At 38.2% G+C, this 22,888-nt stretch overlaps 1 protein-coding gene across 30 annotated transcripts in view; it reads right to left on the bottom strand.

Moving 5' to 3' along the window:
• MAP2 (microtubule associated protein 2) overlaps positions 1–22,888 on the bottom strand; it is a 309,720-nt gene that overhangs the window by 30,673 nt on the left and 256,159 nt on the right. For 20 of the 30 annotated variants that reach the window (XM_073633484.1, XM_073633482.1, XM_073633495.1 and 17 more), the window contains 5 exons: positions 19,481–19,558; positions 17,130–17,363; positions 9,630–12,986; positions 1,846–2,043; positions 1,491–1,676 (listed from right to left, as the gene is read on the bottom strand). In XM_073633484.1, coding sequence (XP_073489585.1) covers positions 1,491–1,676; positions 1,846–2,043; positions 9,630–12,986; positions 17,130–17,363; positions 19,481–19,558 — 4,053 coding nt within the window. The remainder of the gene's footprint in view (positions 1–1,490; positions 1,677–1,845; positions 2,044–9,629; positions 12,987–17,129; positions 17,364–19,480; positions 19,559–22,888) is intronic. The other 10 variants (XM_073633503.1, XM_073633507.1, XM_073633508.1 and 7 more) reach the window with 6 other exon arrangements.

Genomic DNA, 22,888 nt, shown 5'->3' with positions numbered 1-22,888 from the left:
TCCAAGCAAGTCCCTGTTCAGTCCGTGTACAGCAAGCTAGATAAAATGCTGTAATTATGGTTGATTTAAGACTAGCATCCCTGCTGACCACTCTATTGTAGCCACTGTACATCTTTTGTGCATCTGCATCAGTTTTTAACTTTGGCAACAACTAAGATAGCAGGCACGTAATGTATATAGATGTAGGGGCAATGAAGGAAATGACAATCCTTTACAATGTAGTTTAAATCAAATAACCCTGCTTGTTCTTTCAAGTATTAAAACATACTGTACATTTAAAGCATATTAAAACCATTGACACATTTTCTAGTCCGTCTGACCTCAAATATCAACGGGACCATAATAAAAAAATTACAACTTTTTAACTTTGCCCTTTTCTATTGCCTTCAAAGAAATCCCCCTTCTCCTTGAAAGAAATAACAATATACTAAGATATTTTGTTTGTATGTTCAACTATGACAACTATTGATGTCAGTTAGGTGATCAGAAACAGATGGACTCCATTCTAGCCTTTACAGGATCAGTCCATTTAAAACGATTAAATCGGTAATGAGAAAACCTTGCTGGCCTGAAAGTTTCCTTGGCTTTTTATAGTCTTGGACATTTTCTCAGGAAGAGTATGGCTCACATTGCCACCTGCCATGAAACCTAATTCTTAATGCATCATTCTACATGATTTATGACATACAGAAAATCCAAGAGGCAAAGTGGAATTTTTTGTTTTTTAAAAACATGCAGTAGCCCAGGGCTATTGCAAAGATGACAAAGGATAAATGAGGACAGTGGGGATTCAACCCACAAGCATCTTCTAACTGATATGTATTTTAAAGTCAGCAATCAGAAAGTATGATCTGAAACAGGAACAGGTAACATGTGGCAATTGTGGATCAATGGTTGCCAATTTGTTGCACACATTGAACTTATAATACCTAAATGGTTTTGAATGTTTACTTAGTACAGACTGGGAACACTCACACTGTAAGCTAATATGTACTTTATAAGCATAAACATGGGGGGGGGGGTTTACAGAAGCTAGCAAAAGACCCATTTTACTTATCTCTATAGTAGGCACGAACAGATTTAGAGATGATGTAATTAATGTATGAGACAGAGGCATATCAATGGAAATGTGTACCATGGTTGAAATCGATCATGAGGTTTCCACCAGAACAGAGACATGGATATACAAACTTCTAAGAAAGCACTAAGTCACTATGCCAAGATACAACCAATGCACGCTTATGGCTTCGCAAGCGAATGTGATCATGAATTCTGCAAAGAAATGAACAAGAATCCATAAATCAACAAATAAATAGAACAGGAAACTAAATAAGAAGCAACACAAAGTAAAATAAAATGTTTGCAATGCTTTAACATGGAAAATTAGTTACTATGGAAGCCTGGAAATTCTCCAAATGGGAAACAAAAAAAGGAAAAAGAAGAAATTTTGCAAGGATGAAATTTGCAAGCAACGCAACATGGAAACTAACCAAAATCATGTTTGCCAGCCACATTTGCAAAAAACTGAACAGAGCGGTCACCTGCCGGCTTTCTCCTCACGCAGGCCTGATGGGCCGGTCTAGACTGCTTGACCGCAGGTTTTAAAATTACTTTCCTGGAGGGAGAGTGGGTCTGAACTTCTGATTTTTTACCAATTTCAGCTTTCTTAAGAACTGCTATAGATGAGGAAAATAAGAAAAAAAGAGAAAGAAAGTACAGGTCAGGGGAAATTACAACATACAGTAACAATAAAAAGAAAAAAGGCTGAGTTGTGTCTATTTATTTAGGCTCCCTGGATGAGCCATAAATCTGTGCTTGGATATAAAAGATGAATAAGTGATGGACCTTTTTTCCTTCTCACTTCATCTCGGGAGGTTATGCAGGGTTCCCTTTTTGTAATTTTTCTTTCTGGAGTAGAGATTCGACCTCGGCCAGTTTTGATTGGCTTATCTTTTCTATGTCTTTCAATGGGAGCCTTCTGTACTTCCACCTTGTCCTTTGGAATTGGCTCTATAGCTTCAGTCATGATACTTCCTTCATCATCTGTACAGTTGGAAAGAGTTAGGAGAGCAGCATAAACATGAGTATTTGGAGAAAGGAAAAAACTTCCAAAAAAAAATACTTTAGCTAGCAAGCTAAAGTAGAAATTCTACTGATTGTTATTATACAGTATATTATTATACAGCAGATGAATATGCTTTTCTTTTGAAAAGTATTTGATACTAACATTCTAACAATAATAATACTATCCAGTACTATAAATTTGTGTATTTGTAACCCTAAACATGTTTGACAATAAAAAAAATGTTAAAGCGGCGTTCCACCCAAAAGTGGAACTTCCGCTTATTTGCGTCCTCCACCCCTCCAGTGCCACATTTGGCACCTTTCAGGGGGAGGGGGGAAGGGGTACCTGTTTTTGACAGGTCCCTGTCCCCACTTTTGGGAGACGGTGCAGCGGTGCAGTCCCTTCAAAACTTCTTCCCCTCCCCTCCTTCCTCCGCCGCCAGGCCAATAAGAAAAAGCACCACGCATTGCGCATGCGCAGTAGGGATCCTTCTGTGAAGCCGAAAGGATTCAATGCCGGTTTCCCTTAGTGGATATGGTGGCGGCAGCACTTGACAGACGGAAGATCGGCTGGGATGCCGACAATGTGGGCTCCCTGGACAGGTAAATGTCCATATATTAAAAGTCAGCTGCTACATTATTTGCAGCTGTTAACCTTTGATTTTTTTCCCTAGGCTGGAACACCTCCTTAAGAAGAATTTCTAGGATAAAAATGAAACATTCCTTAAGGTCTTCATGTTACCACACAAAGTGGTCCTCCCTTAACATAACAATTGTCATTTATAATGTGATGACATGGTGTGATTGTTAATATAATTCAAAAAACAAGGTTAGTCTGCCAAGCAGACAACTGGGAGTCACAAGAAGGAAGGAATGAAGCATTCTTATTACTTTACAGAGAAGTCTTGTCTTGTTGAAGTATTGTTACTTTACAAAGAAGAAGGAAGGAGGGGTATAATTGTGTTTTACCCCTGAACAAGCATTTTGTATATTTTATGCTAATCAGCATATATATTAAATGTTCCTATTGCTTAAAGTAAAACTTCAGTCAAATATAAGGAAAACACCAATTAATGCAGTTACAGTATCTCACAAAAGTGAGTACACCCCTCACATTTTTGTAAATATTTTATTATATCTTTTCATGTGACAACACTGAAGAAATTACACTTTGCTACAATGTAAAGTAGTGAGTGTACAGCTTGTATAACAGTGAAAATTTGCTTTCCCCTCAAAATAACTCAACACAGAGCCATTAATGTCTAAACCGCTGGCAACAAAAGTGAGTACACCCCTAAGTGAAAATTTCCAAATTGGGCCCAAAGTGTCAATATTTTGTGTGGCTGCCATTATTTTCCAGCACTGCCTTAACCCTCTAGGGCATGGAGTTCACCAGAGCTTCACGGGTTGCCACTGGAGTCCTCTTCCACTCCTCCATGATGACATCACGGAGCTGATGGATGTTAGAGACCTTGCGCTCCTCCACCTTCTGTTTTAGGATGCCCCACAGATGGTTTAGGTCTGGAGACATGCTTGGCCAGTCCATCACCTTTATCCTCAGCTTCTTTAGCAAGGCAGTGGTCGTCTTGTAGGTGTGTTTGGGGTCATTATCATGTTGGAATACTGCCCTGTGGCCCAGTCTCCGAAGGGAGGGGATCATGCTCTGCTTCATTATGTCACAGTACATGTTAGCATTCATGGTTCCCTCAATGAACTGTAGCTCCCCAGTGTCGGCAGCACTCATGCAGCCCCAGACCATGACACTTCCACCACCATGCTTGACTGTAGGCAAGACACACTTGTCTTTGTACTCCTCACCTGGTTGCCGCCACACACACACTTAACACCATCTGAACCAAATAAGTTTATCTTGGTCTCATCAGACCACAGGACATGGTCCCAGTAATCCATGTCCATAGTCTGCTTGTCTTCAGCAAACTGTTGGCAGGCTTTCTTGTGCATCATCTGTAGAAGAGGCTTCCTTCTGGGACGACAGCCATGCAGACCAATTTGATGCAGTGTGCGGTGTATGGTCTGAGCACTGACAGGCGAACTCCCCACCCCTTCAACCTCTGCAGCAATGCAGGCAGCACTCAGATGTCTATTTCCCAAAGACAACCCCTGAATATGACACTGAGCATGTGCACTCAACTTCTTTGGTCGATCATGACGAGGTCTGTTCTGAGTGGCACCTGTCCTGTTAAACCGCTGTATGATCTTGGCCACCGTGCTGCAGCTTAGTTTCAGGGTCTTGGCAAACTTCTTATAGCCTAGGCCATCTTTATGTAGAGCAACAATTCTTTTTTTTCAGATCCTCAGAGAGTTCTCTGCCATGAGGTGCCATATTAAACTTCCAGTGACCAGTAAGAGTGAGTAAGAGCGATAGCACCAAATTTAACACACTTGTTCCCTATTCACACCTGAGATCCTGTAACACTAACGAATCACATGACACTGGGGAGGGGAAAATGGCTAATTGGACTCAATTTGGACATTTTCACTTAGGGGTGTACTCACTTTTGTTGCCAGGGATTTAGACCTTAATGACTGTGTTGAGTTATTTGGCGGGGACAACAAATTTACACTGTTATACAAGCTGTACACTCACAACTTTACATTGTAGCAAAGTGTCATTTCTTCAGTGTTGTCACATGAAAAGATATAATAAAATATTTACAAAAATGTGAGGGGTGTGCTCACTTTTGTGCGATACTGTATGTATCCATAAAAAAGAATAAAATGCATTTTTTATATGCAGCTAGTGTAAGTACCTACTCTTAACCCCTTCCTGCCGCCGCCAACTGGCCCTTTAAGAGCTTTTAGATACAAGGAGGCAGAGGTGGGGAATCGGGTCATGTGACCACTGTTTATGGCTGTCACAGCGGTCACTTGATCAAAAATTTCCCGATTGCAAGTATACATCAGGACCTTTCCGACCCCGCCGGCACTTGTGCTAAGAGCGCACAGGGCACCCGCTCTCAGCATGGAAATGTTTGCATTTAGGCTGCATATTTGCGCCATCTCTGCGTTAAAGTCCACCCGCTGAGAGACTGCATATATGCGTAAGGCCTGCGGGAGGAGGTTAAAGTGTAACTAAACCTCAAAACAAAAATGTTATATAATGTTGCTTACCAATCATTGGATGTGGTGGCTGCATTAACTTTATTTTTGGGGGGGATTTTAATCCTTTATTTTCTGGTACAAAGAAGGTTTATTGACAGTATTAAACAATCACAAAGTAAAGAAGCACAAGGTACAAGGCGTACCGTGGGAAACGGTTTTGCTAACCCACACTGGAGCGATTCAGTATGCACTAGGGAATACAGATTCCTAAGTGTGTATAAAATTAAAGACCCTCAAAAACAAAGGTGCAAGATATACAAAACAAACAAAAAGCTTTATTATAAAAATTGTAAATCGGAATATTGCCAGATGATTGCATGGAGTTGCCTCATAAAGCACAATGAATATTAATCTTTTATTTTCATCTGCTATTTGGTCAGTAGGATTGTCAATCAGTGGAGAGGGTGGTGTTAGATGGTCTAGTAGATTTAGATGGACTTTACATTAATGACTTAATTAACTTAAATAATTAATTTAAATTAATGTAAAGCCCAACTCTGACTAACACTTTTTAAGCAGTTACGGCTATTTTTTTTATCTTTCCTTTTGGGATAAAGATTTTACATAAATGAATAAAAGCTGATCATTGTAACCCCCCTATTAGTGTTAATTGGTTTGTTTCAACCCACTAACTGGTACCATTGGTGGACAGCCTGGTCTGTTAACCGCGTGCCGACCAGCACATGCCAATTTACGGTGGCAGAATTGCACCGGCAGGCAAAAGGGCGTACAGGTACGTCCCCTTTAAGAATTTGTGTCGTGAGCACGTGTGCGAGCCGCCGCGGTCTGTGGGACCGTGGGTCCCACAGACTCGGTGTCCGCTGGGTGCCCGTGATCGTGTCACAGAGAGGAAGAACGGGGAGATGCTTTTGTAAACAAAGCATTTCCGCGTTCTGCTTAGTGACAGAACATTGATCACAGCTCTCTGTCATCAAGAGCAGTGATCACTGTTCTGTGGGTTGAAGTCCAGCCCCCTCACAGTTAGAATCACTCCCTAGGACACACTTAACCCCTTCACTGACCCCCCAGTGGTTAACCCCTTCACTTTGAGTGTCATTTACACAGTAATAAATGCATTTTTGTAGCATCAATCGCTGTATTAATGACAATGGTCCCGAAATAGTGTCAATAATGTCCGATGTGTCAGCCATAATGTCGCAGTCCCGATAAAAATCGCAGATTGCCGCCATTACTAATAAAGAAAAATTAATAATAAAAATGCTATAAATCTATCCCCTATTTTGTAGACGCTATAACTTTTGTGCAAACCATTCAATATAGGCTTATTGTGATTTTTTTTTACCAAAAATATGTAGAAGAATACATATCGGCCTAAACTGAGGAAAAAAATTGTTTTTTTATATATTTTTCTGGGATATTTATTATAGCAAAAAGTAAAAAATAATGCATTTTTTTTCGAAATCGTCACTATTCTTTTGTTTATGGCGCAAAAAATAAAAACCACAGAGGCGATCAAATACCACCAAAAGAAAGCTCTATTTGTGGGTAAAAAAGGACGTCAATTTTGTTTGGGTACAACGTCGCACGACCGCGCAATTGTCAGTTAAAGCGACGCAGTGCTGAATCGCAAAAAAGTGCTCTGGTCAGGAAGGGGGTAAATTCTTCTGGGGCTGAAGTGGTTAAAGGAAGTTGATAAACAACAGACTTACTAGTTGGGTCACCAGGTAATAAAACTATGTAACAGAAATGCTAAGTGTTAATGCTATTGACAAACTTTGTCATATATGTATTTTGTGATTTTTGGCCATAGTTACCTAGTAAAGCTACCCATTTAACTGTCTCCCAAATCAGTCACATTCAATTAGTTGCATGTCCTGAATGATAATTATGTATAAATAAATTGTAAGCTCTCACCCAAACTGTCGAGCCAACAAATGGCTGGTGTCATAGCACTTGTACAGTACCATGGCAACTGCAGCTCATACAAATGCTAAGATGGTTGCTTCCTTGGCTCTAAAGAACAGGAGTGTTTAGTTCCACTTTAATTTGGTATCAGCTTCTTGTAACCCTCTGTACAACAAAACTGAGAGAGGAAAGGGCAGCATTAGAGGTCAATCAGCTATGCTGCAGTACATGACAAGAGACAAGCTGGCAGGAGGAGAGAGCAGAATGAACAGAAGGACTGGTTTGTTTCTCTGTTGGTGCTCTGTTATTGTACAATCAGGCTGGGGATGGGGAGGTGACCAGGCTGTATGACTTAACCACAGCAGAGAAAAGTCAGGTCGACAATCTGGTTGTGCTATTTGGCAGGTCTGTTTAAATATCAGAACTACAAGGACATGATTACAAACTATTTGGCAGTTAAAACTGCTCCCATATTTGTATTCAGCTTTGTATTTAGCAGTGTGCCTTCAGCTTTAAATAAAATTAAAGCGGAACTATATTCACCTTGGCTCCAGCAGTGAGACGCCTGGAGCCCCCCGCTGGCTGCTGACATCTCTGAGCAGCCAGCTTCCAGGTATGGAATGCCGGCCGCTTTCATTGCTGGGCAGGGATGACGTCACTACTGCTCATGCGTGGCAGTTCTGCTGGCTTTGGCATTACCGAATTTCTACAGTCCTGTACATGGGCATAAAATCCTGCCTGTTCACCCATTTTTATTTGTTACCTAACAACACTAACAACATTACTTCTTCATTTTCAGGATTATTAGTTCAGCCAAAAAACAGTCTCATTCGACTGTGTGGGTATCAGGCCTACATTAAAGGTTTTTTTTATTACGCTACTAAAGCTTCTCAATAAGTGTTACTGCATCTTGCTAGAAACATGTTCTCTCTGCATTTCAGTTCATTTATTATTCTGCATTTCTGGATTTAGTGATTCATTAAAAATCATATAGCAAAAGTACAAATTATTTTGTTAGTCCAAGCTGTTTATCTGTCTGCCAGCTAACCTGTTACACCCCTTCTCCTTAACAAACTAGCAATTACACATTGTCACCAGCTCAGAGAGCTGACAGCTGTTCTTTGTGCTGAAAACACTTCATTGCTGTTAGCTATTCTCACTTTTTTACTGGAGTATTATAGGAAAACAATGGCAGGGCATTTTGAAGCCAAACGCCTTTTCTTTCTAAAATACAGCAGCAATTTTTCACAGAGGGAGTTAAAATGAGCATCACTTTTCCTTACTATAAGGGTAGAATTTCTGTTACTCTAACCAATATTATTGGTATTGTCAATACACAAATTTATGTAGAGCTCTCAAACTACACATGGCACCCCAGTATATGTAGAGATTTTGCTGCTTCTCAGAGGGACAAAGGAAACACCACAGTTACTTAGAGCCTACGGCAGCCTTCCTCAACCCTTTCAACACAGAGATACCCTTGAAATAACTTTCTGGTCTCAGGGATCCCCTGTTAAAAATGACTACAACTCATGATACATTAGTGTGATGGTCAGTGGAAATAATGCTTCATACACTTGTGGTCATTGGGAAGAATTACCCCTTATAGATAGCTAAAAAGATCAATGGTGCCAGTGAAAACTTTATCTGAGAGACAGAAATTGCTCATTGCTCAAGGAACCCCTAGCAACCTCGGCATCCTAAGGTTCCATGGAACCCTGGCGTATGGAATGTTCCGTATCTTTGACAACAGTTCATGTGCCTACAATTCAAGATCCAGAAAACAAACTGCAGTTTTACGTTGTGCACATGTAACACTTTAAGGTACAAACAGGACACATATTGGATGAAGACAGGTAATCAATATTATTAACACATTTGATCATTTTCCTGAATTACTTAGTGGTGGAGGTAGAATGGGGCTTTTAATATTCCCTTGCCAGAGGAAGACACTGAATTTTCCACATCTCACTGATGCATGACATTTACAGCTGAATAGGTTCTGTATATTTCCGGAAGATCAAAGTAAATATAAATTAAGTCTCTCTCTATAATTTTGCTTTTTGTTTTTTGTCCACAAAAATATATGACTGTGTATGCATATCTGGATTCTAAACTACTGCATAATGTAGACCTTGGCACACTAAATTTCATACACAAGTGCCATTGATCACAGATGTTATCCAATGTGTAATTCTCCTAAATGTTATTATGTGCAACTGGAGTTGCAGTGACCCATGAATTACTCTGCTTTCATATTCAGAATTCCCATGGCTGCAAAACTGTATTAAAACTAGCTGGGACCTAATCCAGTATGTGCTTTGTACATAAATAAGTGCAATAGATTAAATGGTTTGTGTAGCTGTTATTGCTCTGATGTAAAATATGCATACAAAGCACAGATCTAAAAAGTAGATATACATGATCAGTTTATGTTATTATTGTATCTTTGGCTGGAGGTTAGCTTTAGATCTGCAACTCCATTCTGGTAATATATTGTTTGAGAACCCATCTGGTACAATAGATACAATTTTTTAAAACTGTCTAACCAATAGAAAAATAGAATGGTAACTCACCTTGTGTGTCCACCCAAATGCTATCTGTATCCAGAACGGAATCATCAATGGTTGTTTCATCTCTGTAATCATCCTGTGTTTCTGTCTTGTATTCTGTTTCCTCCCTTTCTGGAGAAGCTGGCATACAAGGTGATCCTTCTTTTGGCTCCTCATTGGATTCTTCTTCTATTACTTCCTCCTCCTCCTCCTCCTCCTCCTGCTCCTCCTCTTCTTCTTCTGTTAAGGGCTTCTCATCTAGTTCAGCAGGTTGAGTTGCTGCAAAGCGGACATTGTGAGCCACAGTTTCACCTTCATCCACAGTAGTTTGCTCTATCTTAATAAAGTCATCTTCCACCGTTACCACAGACTCAATCATTCCTTTAATTTCTTCTGTGTGGTCCTTAACTGGTTCTTTATCAACATTCTCTAACTCAGCTTCCTCTGGCACTTCTTGTGTTAGGTCTTTACTACTTTCCTCTGTTACCTCTAACTCATGTATCTCTTTATCAGATTCTTCATCCACAGGTTGTATTATCTTCTGATCAATTTCTTCTGTTTTTTCTACTATCTCTGTAGTTTGCTCTAAATGAGGTTCCTCCACCTTTTTTTCCTCTGCTTCCTGTGGCTCCTCAAGCTTTATCTCCTGTGTAAGAGAAACAGGTGTCTCCATTGGTTCTTGTTTGATCTGCATGGTGCTATCTTCAATATCTGTTTTTTGAGTATCTACAGGTGATGCACTCTGGGAGCCTTCTTGTGTTGGCTCTTGAGCTTGTTCTGGTTCCCCACTAGATTCATAAGACTCTTCTTTGTCAACTGCCTCTTGATGTACTAAGTCAGGTTTTGCACCTTTCTCCTTCAAATCAAGTTCAGAAAGTTTGCTTCCCTCCTTCAATGTGGCTGCATCTTCATCAGAAATCACTTTAACTATGATGGCATCTTCTGCAGTAACTTGAGGTTCAGTAGCTGCTTCTTTTTTATCTTCTTGTGCCTGCAACTCGGAAGGTTCAGTAACTTCTTGACTGAGTGTTTCTTCTGTAGATAGCTTGACTTGTTCGGATGCCTCTGTCATTGTCTTCTCAGGGACAGAGTCAGGGGTTGTTTCAATCTCTTCAGGTTTGGAGTCCTTAACAGATATCTTATCTATTTCATTCTTTATCTCTGGGGTTTCTTTGTCTTTCAAGCCTGGCTCTGTGCTTTCTACTTTGTCTGTAATCTCCGCTGTCCCTAATGATTCTTTTAACTCAGTCAAATCCTCTCCTTTTTCTAAGACAGTATCAAGTTTTGTCTCACTAAACTTTTTATCTTGCTCTGACTCCCACCCCAATGACCCTGTGTCACTGCTGGATTCCTGCATTTCTATTCCAAGTTTTTCTGCTGCTGCCAGTTTTACCTGAATAATGGATGGGTCTACAGCGAGACCTTCATAAAGAGTAGACATTCCCCCACTCATACTTTCACTGTCTTGTACTGGAGATGGAAGAGGGACGGTGTATTTATTGAACACACAGTAGCCTAGTTCTTCCTGCTGGCTATCTGTCTTTACAAGAAGGCTGCTTCCTTCAATTACAGATGCTTGCTGGAGTACACTTCCTTCATCAATAATGATCTCAGAAGCTCCAGACTTTCTTCTAGCAACATCTACCTCTGCACTATCTGAATCTAGCCTTGATCGAGGTTTAGTTAAATCTAGCATTTCTGGCAAGTCTGGTGCCATGATAGTACCATTCTTGTAATAATCTTTAACTGGATACTGAGACTCACATAATGGTTCCAACTCAAACCTTTCTTTCCCTGTGTCTTTTTCTGTTTCTTGTTCATGCTCTTCCTCATCTTTTTCTTCCTGCTCTGCTTCTTCTGGGAATGAAGGCGCTTTTTCAATAGCTGGGGTGGTGGCTGGCAAGTCGCCTTCATCTCCCTCATCTAGGCTCCCACTTGTATTAGAAAGAATATCAGTTGCTAAAGGAGAAAGGTCATGGGCACGAGCATAGCTAAATCCTAGTGCTATGGAGTCAAGACAGGACATTGGAAGATTTATAGACATACTTCTTTGCTCAATGGCAGATCTTCCACCAAGTCCTAAACTACGACTGAGGGTCAGATCATCTTTGTTTTTACTGAGGAACTCTGATTTGTCCGCATAGATATTTGGATCAATTGTGAACAAACGATCCCCGGAAGATACATTTGCATGCATCATTCCAGATGTAAGAGTACTATAACCTACTTCATGAGTCGCACGGACCTTTTTTTCAACCACTGGGGCTAAGTCATTCTCCGCTTCATCTTCATCTTTAGCTATATGTGGAATGGAAGCAGCTTCATAAGGGGGTTCTTTGACATCCGTCAACTCATAGTAATCACTACTTTGTTGAACACTATCTCCTAATACTTCTTCTTTCAGAGCAGATGTTTCAAAATATGTGGACATTCCAGACTTATCCTCCTCCAGCTTGATTTTATGCTCGGCTACATTTTTACCATCATCCTTGGATTCTGGTAAAGATTTTTCTTTAGGGGATTCCAACATGATTTCTTTTCCATCTTGAATCTCAAAAGTGTCTACTGCTGATGCTTCCTGTTTATCTTTAATTTGCTTTTCATTATCAGTAGCTTTGTCACTGAAAGTTTCATCTTGTTTTGGCAAAATGTCTATTTCACCTATTGTTTCACCAGGCTTGGTGTGAACATCCTCTTTTTCATCAAGTTGTTTGTCAGAAACTTTACTAGACACGTCACTTGATGTCATTGAACTAGGTGTCTCTTCTTTCATCTGTGCACTTAATATGCTAATGCTTTCTGCCTCTGGCTGAGTCAGCTGACTGTGAAAACTTTCAATGGCACTATCTTTGGTAATTTGTGGGAAATCTGTCTTATCTGTAACATCTTTCTCAAATGAATCTGTGACAAGCATTGGCATTGAGGTATGTAAAGAAAGTTCATCTTTGACAACCAGCCCTCTATCATGTACAGTCGAAAGTGGTACAGAACTTTCACTTGAAGGGAAACTAGAGAAAAGGTTTTCCTTCACATTGCTTGTTGGGGATGTTGAAAGGTTATCTTTGCTTTCAGTTTCAGCTTTCATAAAATCTTGTTCAGCTTCAGGAGATGTAGGGGTGCATGGTTCTATAGAAAATGAGTAACCATGTGGAGCCTCAAACACTGTATCAGTGCTGGGCATTTCTAACGCTGAAGGCAATTTGTCATCTTCCTTCTCTGGTTTCTTGACATCTTTTTCAGGGACTTGTGATGCCAGGATATCTTGCTTTGGTTCTTCCTCTGTCTTGCTCTTAGTAGATGGAATATCTTCAACAACTTCCACGGAGGAAGGAACAGAATCTGTATGTCCTTGTGCCCCCATCTTCGAGGCTGAAAGCAAATCTAGAAAAGTTTGACTTTTTTTCAAAACATATCAGCCAGTAATCATTCATCAGAAATACCTCTGTGAACAGGTTCATTACAATTAATGTAACAAAGCAGAAAGCACAGCAGCTCATATGTAAAACAGCAGGACCTGGGATTACAGTACACTGTAACCTGAATAACCCAAATTATACTACATGGCATATTATGGGCAAGTATACACCGTTGTTTTCAATATTTTTTTTTTTTTGTGAAGATACAAACCCTACATCAAGCCACTGTACTGGGCACCTGAATTGTCAATATTTTAGGTAGGGGTGATGAACAATGATGCTATGAAAAGGAGCTGTTTAATTAGGCAAGACATCAACATGCAGTGCCTTTTGCATCATGCCGGTCCATTTAACATACATGCATTATTGCACGTTATGTCATGCATTATTGAGTGTTGTGTTAAGGCAGCACATTAATTGGGTAATGCATTTGGTAACACAGCGCACCAGAATGCATTGTTGTGTGTTACTATATGTTGTGGTATGCTGCATTGCAGGTATTTTCCCTTGTGGCTCAGGATGTCAGTGAGAATTAAAGGCACTGCTACACAATAACTCCGGTATGGTGCACTACCAAGTGCTGTGGTAAAGGGTACATTACTGTAATAAGGGTTGTATCAGTGGGCCTTCACTTTTTATTTCTTGACCTGGCACAATTGAATTATACCACAATTTTAAAACTTTCTAACAAGGTGTACAAAAACATTAACTGGAGCGTTGAAGGCTGCATCAAACAGACTATATATTGCACTTACAAAATCATAATGTTTTTTATTGCTATCTTTGTCTTCCTGTTCTGGTAATGAAGTTAAATGCAACAATAAAAAAACAAAAAACTAAAAACAGTATACTAGTTAAAAAAAAAAAAAAAACACTAAAAACAGTGGCTGGGGATGGGCTTCAGGCACATTTTTAATAATAACATTTCTGCCTTTGCTTAAAAAAGCATTCCACCTACATGTTTTAGTTGAGTTTAATTTAAAGAAAAATTTTCTCAAAGCTACTACGAAGGATAAAAAATGCAGTTTCTATAGTAACTTTTAGGTGATACAATTTTAAAAAATGTGGAAAGTAAATACAGCATTTCTATTGCATTGTATTGTGTTGCATTGACAGCAGGGACAAAGTGATTGCAGAAGGTAATCTCTCTTCCACTATCTGATTTTAGTTTGGAAAAATCCAATTCAAATTTTGGTACTTGTCTTCGAATTTATGATCCAAGTAATATTAGATTTGTATGAACAGTATATGTTTTATTAATCAGGTTACAGTGCATCTGTAAATACATGACAAACAGTACAGAGAGTATCAAAACAACATAAGCGATTCACATTGCAGGATTTCTCTTCTGACACAGTACTCCAAAGACCTATTTTGAAAATGTTTTATTGTGTAACCTTTCCTAGAATTGTTTCCCGGGTATAAAAAGCATGCTACCATTTAATTGTATCATTCCCTGATATAAAAGGAGCTACATTTCCAATCAAGGAATTCACCGATAATCAATTTCTTTGGTACAAGCCAGGACTGCCTCTTCCTTAATGCTTTGTTTCTGGTGGGTGACGTGTCAAGTGACACATCAAATAAAACTAGAAATAGGTATCGTCAGCTGCCTCCGAAGACAGTTATCAACATTTAAAAATGTAAAGTTCAGCTTTTTCGATAAGTCTTGATTAGAATGGGCAAAGCTAATGACTTCTCCTGCTGGGAGATATCTTCTCACTTCCTATCCCTATGCCACCAGGACCAGAGAGGAGAAGAAACCTGTCCAACATAGACTGAAACAGCAATAAATACATATTTAGTAAATGAGGAAAGGTAAAAGTAGAAGCTTTTTATCATATTTATTATGCATGTGTCCCCACTGAAATTTCCTATTGTTCCTTTCTCCTGACATGCTGCATGTCATGATGTGACAGGATATCACTGGAAGAGGAAATGAGGGGAACCCTCCCCAGCAGTTCTAACCCACTCTAGGCAAACCTGAAACAAAGAAAACTTGATGAAATTGGGCTTTATGAACATTTTTAGAGGGTGTATTTATTTTTATAATTTGTCATTTTTAATTCTGATATATATGACTATAGGTATACTTAACATTGCATTGGTGTCTACTATGAATATGTTTCATACATATATAAAATATGACGCTTTCTTTTTAAAAATATGTTCTCTTCTCCATTGTACTCCATCTTCCCCTACACTCATTTCTATATTTGATCTTCCATAAAGTAAAGTATAAATTTGACATATTTTGACCAATTTTGTCAAACAGCTTTAAAAAACAAAAAGCACTAACAAAACAGGTATTTAACCTGGGTTTTCTGGAAGACACAGCATAGTTGCAAGGTATTACATCAAACAAATGAATGTGGCATGCAAAGTTTATAAAAGTAGTCCATCTCATATATATATATATATATATATATATATATATATATATATATATAAACACTTGTTTGTAAACCTCTAATTCACTGACAGATTAACTATTTCTCTTGAAATCTATTTGGCTCTGCAATTCTTTTTTTACACCAACAAAAAATGTGTAATAACCATTTGGAAGTCAATTGGATGATTATCACATATGTTCATATATACATCTGTAAAAAGCCCACAGATGACACTATCGGCCCATACATGATCAGTATGTGACTGCACCAACAAGCCACAGTGCTACAACATAAGATCTTGCCTGCTGGCCCAGTGGCTAAACTAAATTTTGCACCAGTTGTTCAGATGGATTGTAGAGTCTGGGTTTTCTGGTAATCATTTTATGAAATGTACAACAAACTACAAATAATTTTACAGGTACCTGTCACTTTGCTTCTATTTTGCGTGAACTTTAACACATTTCTTACGGTAGGTGATACAGAAAATGAAGAAGAGAAGATATTTAAAGAAAGTGCTGTTTAAAATGATCATGGTATTATATATGTATATGTACTTAAATTTTCTTTAACCCCATTGGAAACAGATGTTCTAGGAGAAATTATGTTCCATTCCCCATCCTTTTAGATTAATTATTTAAAAGGAACATGTCAAGAATTGAATTTATGATCTTTCGTTGCTGAGTTATGGGTTATATATAGGTCATATTCAAGGTCAATGACTCACCAATTAGTGAAAGCAGAATTACAATGACAACCCTGGAGCATGCACCTTTAAAACAGAAAGGGTCACATATCCCATTTAACTAGACAAAGGTAATTTTCTATTCCAGTTACTTAATCTGGTATCTGGTTTATCGGTCTTAAAAATGTACAATTTCAAATTTTATTATTCCCCACAGCATACAATCAGATTCTGTTAACCTTTTTATGCAAAGCAGATCAAGATATAAGAGGAAACAAGGAATCTGAATGGTTGTTATGGACAACAAATGTACTTCTTGCCCTTAAGGTTTGTTTGTAATAAATTAGATTAGGTGTGTCATAAATCTATTTGAATGGCTCTGTTAAAACATCATATATTCAATAATACATATGCGACTACATACAGAAGAAAAGAAACAACAAAACTCCACATCTATCAAGGCAAGAAAAAAGAATGCTAACGTATAGCATAGCTTTATAATGAGCAGCCGCAGACTGCAATGAATGGAAGAAGACATGCTTTAAAAAAGAAAACGGTAATTGTTTAAAAAAAAAAAAAAAAAAAAAGAATCAAGAGACAACATAAACAAAATAAACAAAATTAAAATTGAACATTAACAAATGAGATATAAAATCAAGTTGGAAAACTGAGCCTCTATGAAAAAAAAGTTAGAACTAATGTAAGAATTTAATAAATGAATCAAAAATAAAACAGAGAGGTATATAGTCATCAGCAAAGTGACTGGCAAACACGTCTAACATGGCAGAAGAGAGACTAACACAAAGCAACAGCTTAGCAGCAAAGCATGTTTGTATCATGGCAAAGTAACCTGAAATCAGCTACAGAGGTAGGAGACGCTTTGTGCTGTCCATGACAGACAACAAATTGCAGTGAGCTTAGGAAAACAGCAAAGCCAATAATCATGGCAACACATAAGAATGAAACAGCCTCGGATGAGCATTTACGCTGGATTCAGGGAGCAATTAACATGCAGAGCATACACAGGACACACCTTCCTCTGGTAAGGAAGGCATTACAACAGCAGAGGACTCTGCTTCACTTTTTGTAATGCTTTTTCCATCTGCTATTTCGCATACAACACTTTCCTCTTGGTGTTGTGTGTCATCAGATCCTGAATCTGATTGGACCTGGCTGAGCCCCAAGTTGGAGGACTCAGTTGGCCTGTTTTCTCCCCCCTGAGCTTTCTCGTCTTCTTTCTCAGTCAGAGGACCCTTAACTCTCTCTTCTTTGGAGTTGAAAGACAAGATGACATGGAGAAAACAGATAAGACATTCATAGGAACATTATGAAAAGAACACCTTATTATATGAAATATTTTGGAAAAATAATAGAATTACATATAAATATAGTATCAACCTGACCAATTTTGGCACATAACTTTTCTCCCAATTGTAATCTGCCATTGTGATTTTGGACCCTGAAAGAATACTGGTATAGCCAAATGGATATTGCTTGAAATACTACGAACAGTAATTTACTGATCTGATCTTCAGCGCTTGGGAATTTCTATTAACGAGCAGTACATTTATGTTAATATTTTTCTGCAATCAACTTGCTGATTAACTTGGAAATATATGTTGCAGTACATTTGATTTATTTTATTCTTTTTTTTTAATCAACTTGCCTGTGCACTAGGAAATATATGTTTCATCACCTATTATAAAATGGTTTGGAAATCTTTGGTGCTGATGAAATTATTTACATCAAGATACAAACTCTTTATTAAGTATCAGTTTAGTTAAATCTACATTGTGTGGAAGATGTACTGACGTGCTACATGAAATAATTTTCACTTCAATACACCTATTGAAGGTGTATTCACTTCTAACACCCAGTTGTGCAGGTAAATAAAAAAAAAATAATAATTTGGATGATTGAAGCAAACAGGGCTAGGTAACCATTGGGAAACCTAACTATTCTACTCCTTTAGAAAAGAAACTACCCACAATCAATGGGTTGCTCTCCCACTTGCAAAGGTTGTCCCTTACAGAATAATCTGGTGTGCTCCAGATTGGATAGCCTAAAGGCATATAATATGTCAAACTGAAGCTTGGTAGTTACACGCAAAAATACAGTTATCATATGCCAAACTTCTGAATTTAATGCAGCTAGATATCAGAATGTAGAAACCTAGATAGCATCTTATAATGACTCTGTCAAAATAAAAAGTGTGCGCAGGCCACGTTCCTGTAAAGAATTACCTCTCCTGCCACTGAACACCATTCTAGTCCTAAGAAATGGACCCACAAACCCCACTGGGAAGCCACCAGTTTCAGGAGTGTCAATCTCCTGGGTCCTCCACAACTCTGACTGGTTTCTCCACTTGACTTCCACATCATTACAGGACACAGTAGTGATATGGAGGTGGCGATCAACCAGAGGAACCACTAAGAGCTGCATAGGACTCGTGAGATCAACACTCTCAGAAGTGCAGGTTTCCCAGCAGACCTCGGGGGATGATTTCTCAGTATCAAAACAACCTTCAGGTGAGAGGCCAGGAGGAAACCTCAGTATTCTGTGTTTTTTTTTCTTTACAGGTAAGTGGTTTGCTGAAACTTTAGTGACAGGATCTTTTTATTTATGACAGGAGCAACAGCTTTCTAGTAAAGCTGGACAACAGTTTGTATCTGAGTGCAATAGGGAAATGGAGTCAGATGACAGAGAACATTTAACTGTTTAATTACTATTTTTTAAAATAGCATAAAAGTTATTTGCATATGGGAGATGCTACCTTTCAAAAAAGACCCAAGAAAGCCTTTAAAATCACTTCTGCAGCAGCCAGCTATTCATCCATTACCTTAAGTTAAATCAACCTTAGGACGGTAAGTTAAATCAGCCCTAAATGACAACTGGATTTATTATTATTATTATTATTATTATATTTATTAATAATAAAACAAGAATAATTATAACTAGTTTTAATTTAAAATTGCATATATTCTCCCAAAAATCCCTCTTTATGAAGTGTAATTTTCACAATTTAATTTAAAATACTAAAAACCTAACAAAATAATAACACTGTTACCCAAGAAAAGTATGACTAAAATGTGATTTCAAAAATAAACCATAAGAGCAATCTGGATTGTATCCAGTAAAATATGGTTTTGCATTATTTGATAATTCCCAATTGCAAAGTATACAAGTGAAATGCGGTGTACAACATGGATATGGAAATTGTATATATACAGTATATGTGGGTGAAAAGTAACTTGTAGGTATGTAGTAGTAATACCATGAGATCATAATAAATGTAAGTTTTAGAATTACTTCTGTGTAATGTACATTTTGCGTAGTGTATAATTTTAAGATTCTCAAGGGACCAATTCAATAACAGGGCCTTACCTTCCTCCACCATTCCCATCTGTTCTGAAGCCGGTGAAGGAGGAGGAGAAGGAGGCAGATTGGTTGTATCTTCTACAGCTAGGATTTAAAGAAAGGTAAAGCAGGTTAATGAAATGCACAACAATACCAAGAATAAAGCATGTAAAAACATACATAGGGGTGGATTTACCAAAGGAAAAACCACTTTGCACTACAAGTGCTCAGGGGAAGATCTGAAATGAGGGGAAGCTCTGCTGATTTTATTATGTACAAACAAGGATGCTTTTTTTTATTTTCCTTGCATGCTTCCCTCAGATCTACAGGGACTGCACTTCCAAGTACACTTGTAGTGCAAAGTGGATTTGCCTTTAGTAAACAAACCACATAGTCTCTGCATATACAGAATGTAGAACAGGGATGCCAACTGGAATCATAATATTTGAAGCATTTTAAGAGTTTAGCAATATGCTCTGAAAAAATGCAGTTGCATATACTTTGCAATTTTACTTAAGTTACATTCATCCTCAAAAAAATATAAAGATACTTTTGGGTGGACTTAAAGGAAAAATTTGGTATTTCATTTAACAAATCTCAAAAAAGACAATTATTACTGTTTAGGGTTAAGGATTGTAAAGGCTGCGTCTGTTTAATATTGTGTTTTCTTTTTGTTATACATCTGGTGTTAGACCTATTAACTTCAATTGAAAACCTAAAACAAAAGGCAGTTATAACCAAATGAGACTTTTAAAGAAGGGTGTGGCATTTAATGACAAATGAAATGAATGTCAAGGGTACATACCATTACCACCTAAAATTAAAGTGACATTAAACGATATCCTTATTTTTTTTTTCAAATAATCTGTTCACATCCATATATACTGTATATGAATATGAGAAAATAAGTGATTCAACATTGTGGGAACACTTGCAATAGAATAAAAGAAGCAACAATCTTCCAGGGGTACATCTATTGTGATGACAACAGTGTAAGTGGGAATTTGTCCTCGTGGTTGGAAATATTCCAAGAAAGGAAGTGAAAAGAGGAATAGAAGCAAAAGATAAATAAATAAACACACGTCATCCTGGTAAAACAAATGAGGTCACCACATCTAAGGACTGGTAAACTGCAACATATTACTGTTTTGTTTTTGGATTTAGACATTTTAAACTGTGCACAATATCTAAGCACTACTGTACAAGAAGAAATTCCTTCATTTCCTGCCCAAGCAGCAGTGAGACATGCAGAAGGTTTCTCCTATTTCCTCTTGACACCATTTGGCTAGGAGGTGGATAGGGTGTTCAGCGTCTCATCCCAATTTCATATTATGGACTATAATAGATTTCCGGGCATCACAGAGCTTACTCTTCACCTGCAATAGTCTATGCACAATCATTAGATGTTTGAACTTGGGCATTAATTAAATGTGAGGGCACCAATAACTGTTCTTGTGTGGGGGTCCTTTGCTGACTATGTTCACTACTGAGCACATTGATTATTTCCTTATGATGATTTTTTTATTCTTAGTATACTTTTTTCATATAACACTGATCTGAAAAAATCAACTTGTCTACTTGGTTCTTTTCAAAGAATTTGGCACATAAGTAACAAATATATTCCAACTTCAACTGTCCACCTCTGAGGGGTTCTTTGTCCCAAAAACCATATATAAGAGACCACCAATGTAAGGAAGCATGTCTCCACTAACCATCAATGTACGGGGACATTGCAGTTTTTACTGTCTAATTTTCTGCCCATTTTTACTGTTTGTTTAATTTTAATTTCATGTTTATATAGAACATGGTTTTAGTGATTATATCTAAAATTTACTGATCACTCTAATAAACTGTAAGTTGTAGATAAAATCATTTTTAGCAGGGGTTCCCTATGACGAGAATTATTTCAAAGGTTCCTCCAGGGTAAGAAGGTTGAGAAAGACTGTGCTAGACAGATACACCACCTGGCAGTTCCTTGTATTTTTTGAGGGCTCCATTGTGCTTAAGATCTTAGGTCTGCACAGCTGCTGTATGCTGTCTGCATTACGTGTGTTCCCACTCTCCGTGTTTCTGTGTTGGACTTTATTCAAATGTATTTCATATTATGTAAAATACAACAGGAGGAGATGGAACAAAGGTGGGAGTTTAAAACTCCCAGATCAACAGGTACAGAATTGGTAGTTGTTGCAGTGATAAAACCTGATAAAACCAAGGTGTGTAAGCCAGGGCCCTACACTTATATTTTGAGGTGGGCAGATATTTTAAAGTGTATTTTCCACTTTAGCAGACAAATGGGGATAACACATAGTTAATATTTGTCCCAATTCACATAGCATAACTTAAAAAAAAAAAAAAAAAAAAATGCAGCTTACCATAGTTAACCCAGGCAGATCTTTATTATTAATTGTAACTAGATCTGAATACTGTCTGTTTCTAACAAAGTTCAAAAAAACCTTGCAGCCATGCATGACACCTTTCCCTGACAAACATTTAAAAGATAAGAAATAATAAAGTGGTTCTAAAGCCTAAAAGTTTTTCACCTTAATGCATTAAGGTGAAAAACTTTCTGTGCTGCAATATCCGCCTCCCCCCAGCCCCCTCTTATACTTACCTGAGCCAAATCCGATCCAGCGATGTGCACATGAGCAGCGGCTCCTGCTGCTGTCTCCCTCCTCCCTGGGCAGGTTGATAGCAGTGGGAGCCATTGGCTGTGCTGTGCCGAGTGAGCTGGGGGCAGGCAGAGCCGCCTGATCTGTGTCAATAGATGCAGACAAGGCGGCTCAGGAGCAAGCACACACGGGTGCCCCTATAGAAAGCAGCTATCCATGGGGGCACTTGCCAAAGAGGAGGAGCCTGGAGCAGAAGAAGAAGAGGTTTGGGGCTGCTCTGTGCAAAACCATTGCACAGAACAGGTAAGTATAAAATGTTTGTTAATTAAGCTTTACCTTTGCTTAAAAAAATAATAAAAATTGGTATGCTGTTTGAATGGGAACACATAACTAAGATATATTGAGGTTTTCTCAAATTTGACTGCATAAGTGGAAATATGCTTTAAGTTAAATAACGTTCATCATTATGATCTGGTAAAAAGTCCCTTTAACAAGGTTTAATCACTTTTGGCAGTGATGTTTCATAAATGCAGTGCTTACAAGTTACATTAAACACCACCCAAACCTAAAACATAAATGTACAGTTTTGCATACAAAACCTCACTGTAAGCTACCTGGAGCATTACTCTTATAGAAGAAGAAATAGAAGAAGAAGAAGAAAATTTAAAATCATATTAGTCTCGCTTTTCATTGCATACTTGCTCTCAGGCAAGCTGTCTATTAACATTATTGCTCTTCTGTTCAGCACGCTGGCTGTGGGAGGCACCTATGTAAAAATGCTGTAGAATGTGATCCCAACCTGGTCACTTCTAATGTGGGTGGAGTT

This window comes from Aquarana catesbeiana, linkage group LG06, assembly GCF_042186555.1.
Source record: "Aquarana catesbeiana isolate 2022-GZ linkage group LG06, ASM4218655v1, whole genome shotgun sequence".
In the NCBI taxonomy this organism is placed as follows: Eukaryota; Metazoa; Chordata; class Amphibia; order Anura; family Ranidae; genus Aquarana; species Aquarana catesbeiana.
This window is presented reverse-complemented; position numbering and strand designations above follow the sequence as displayed.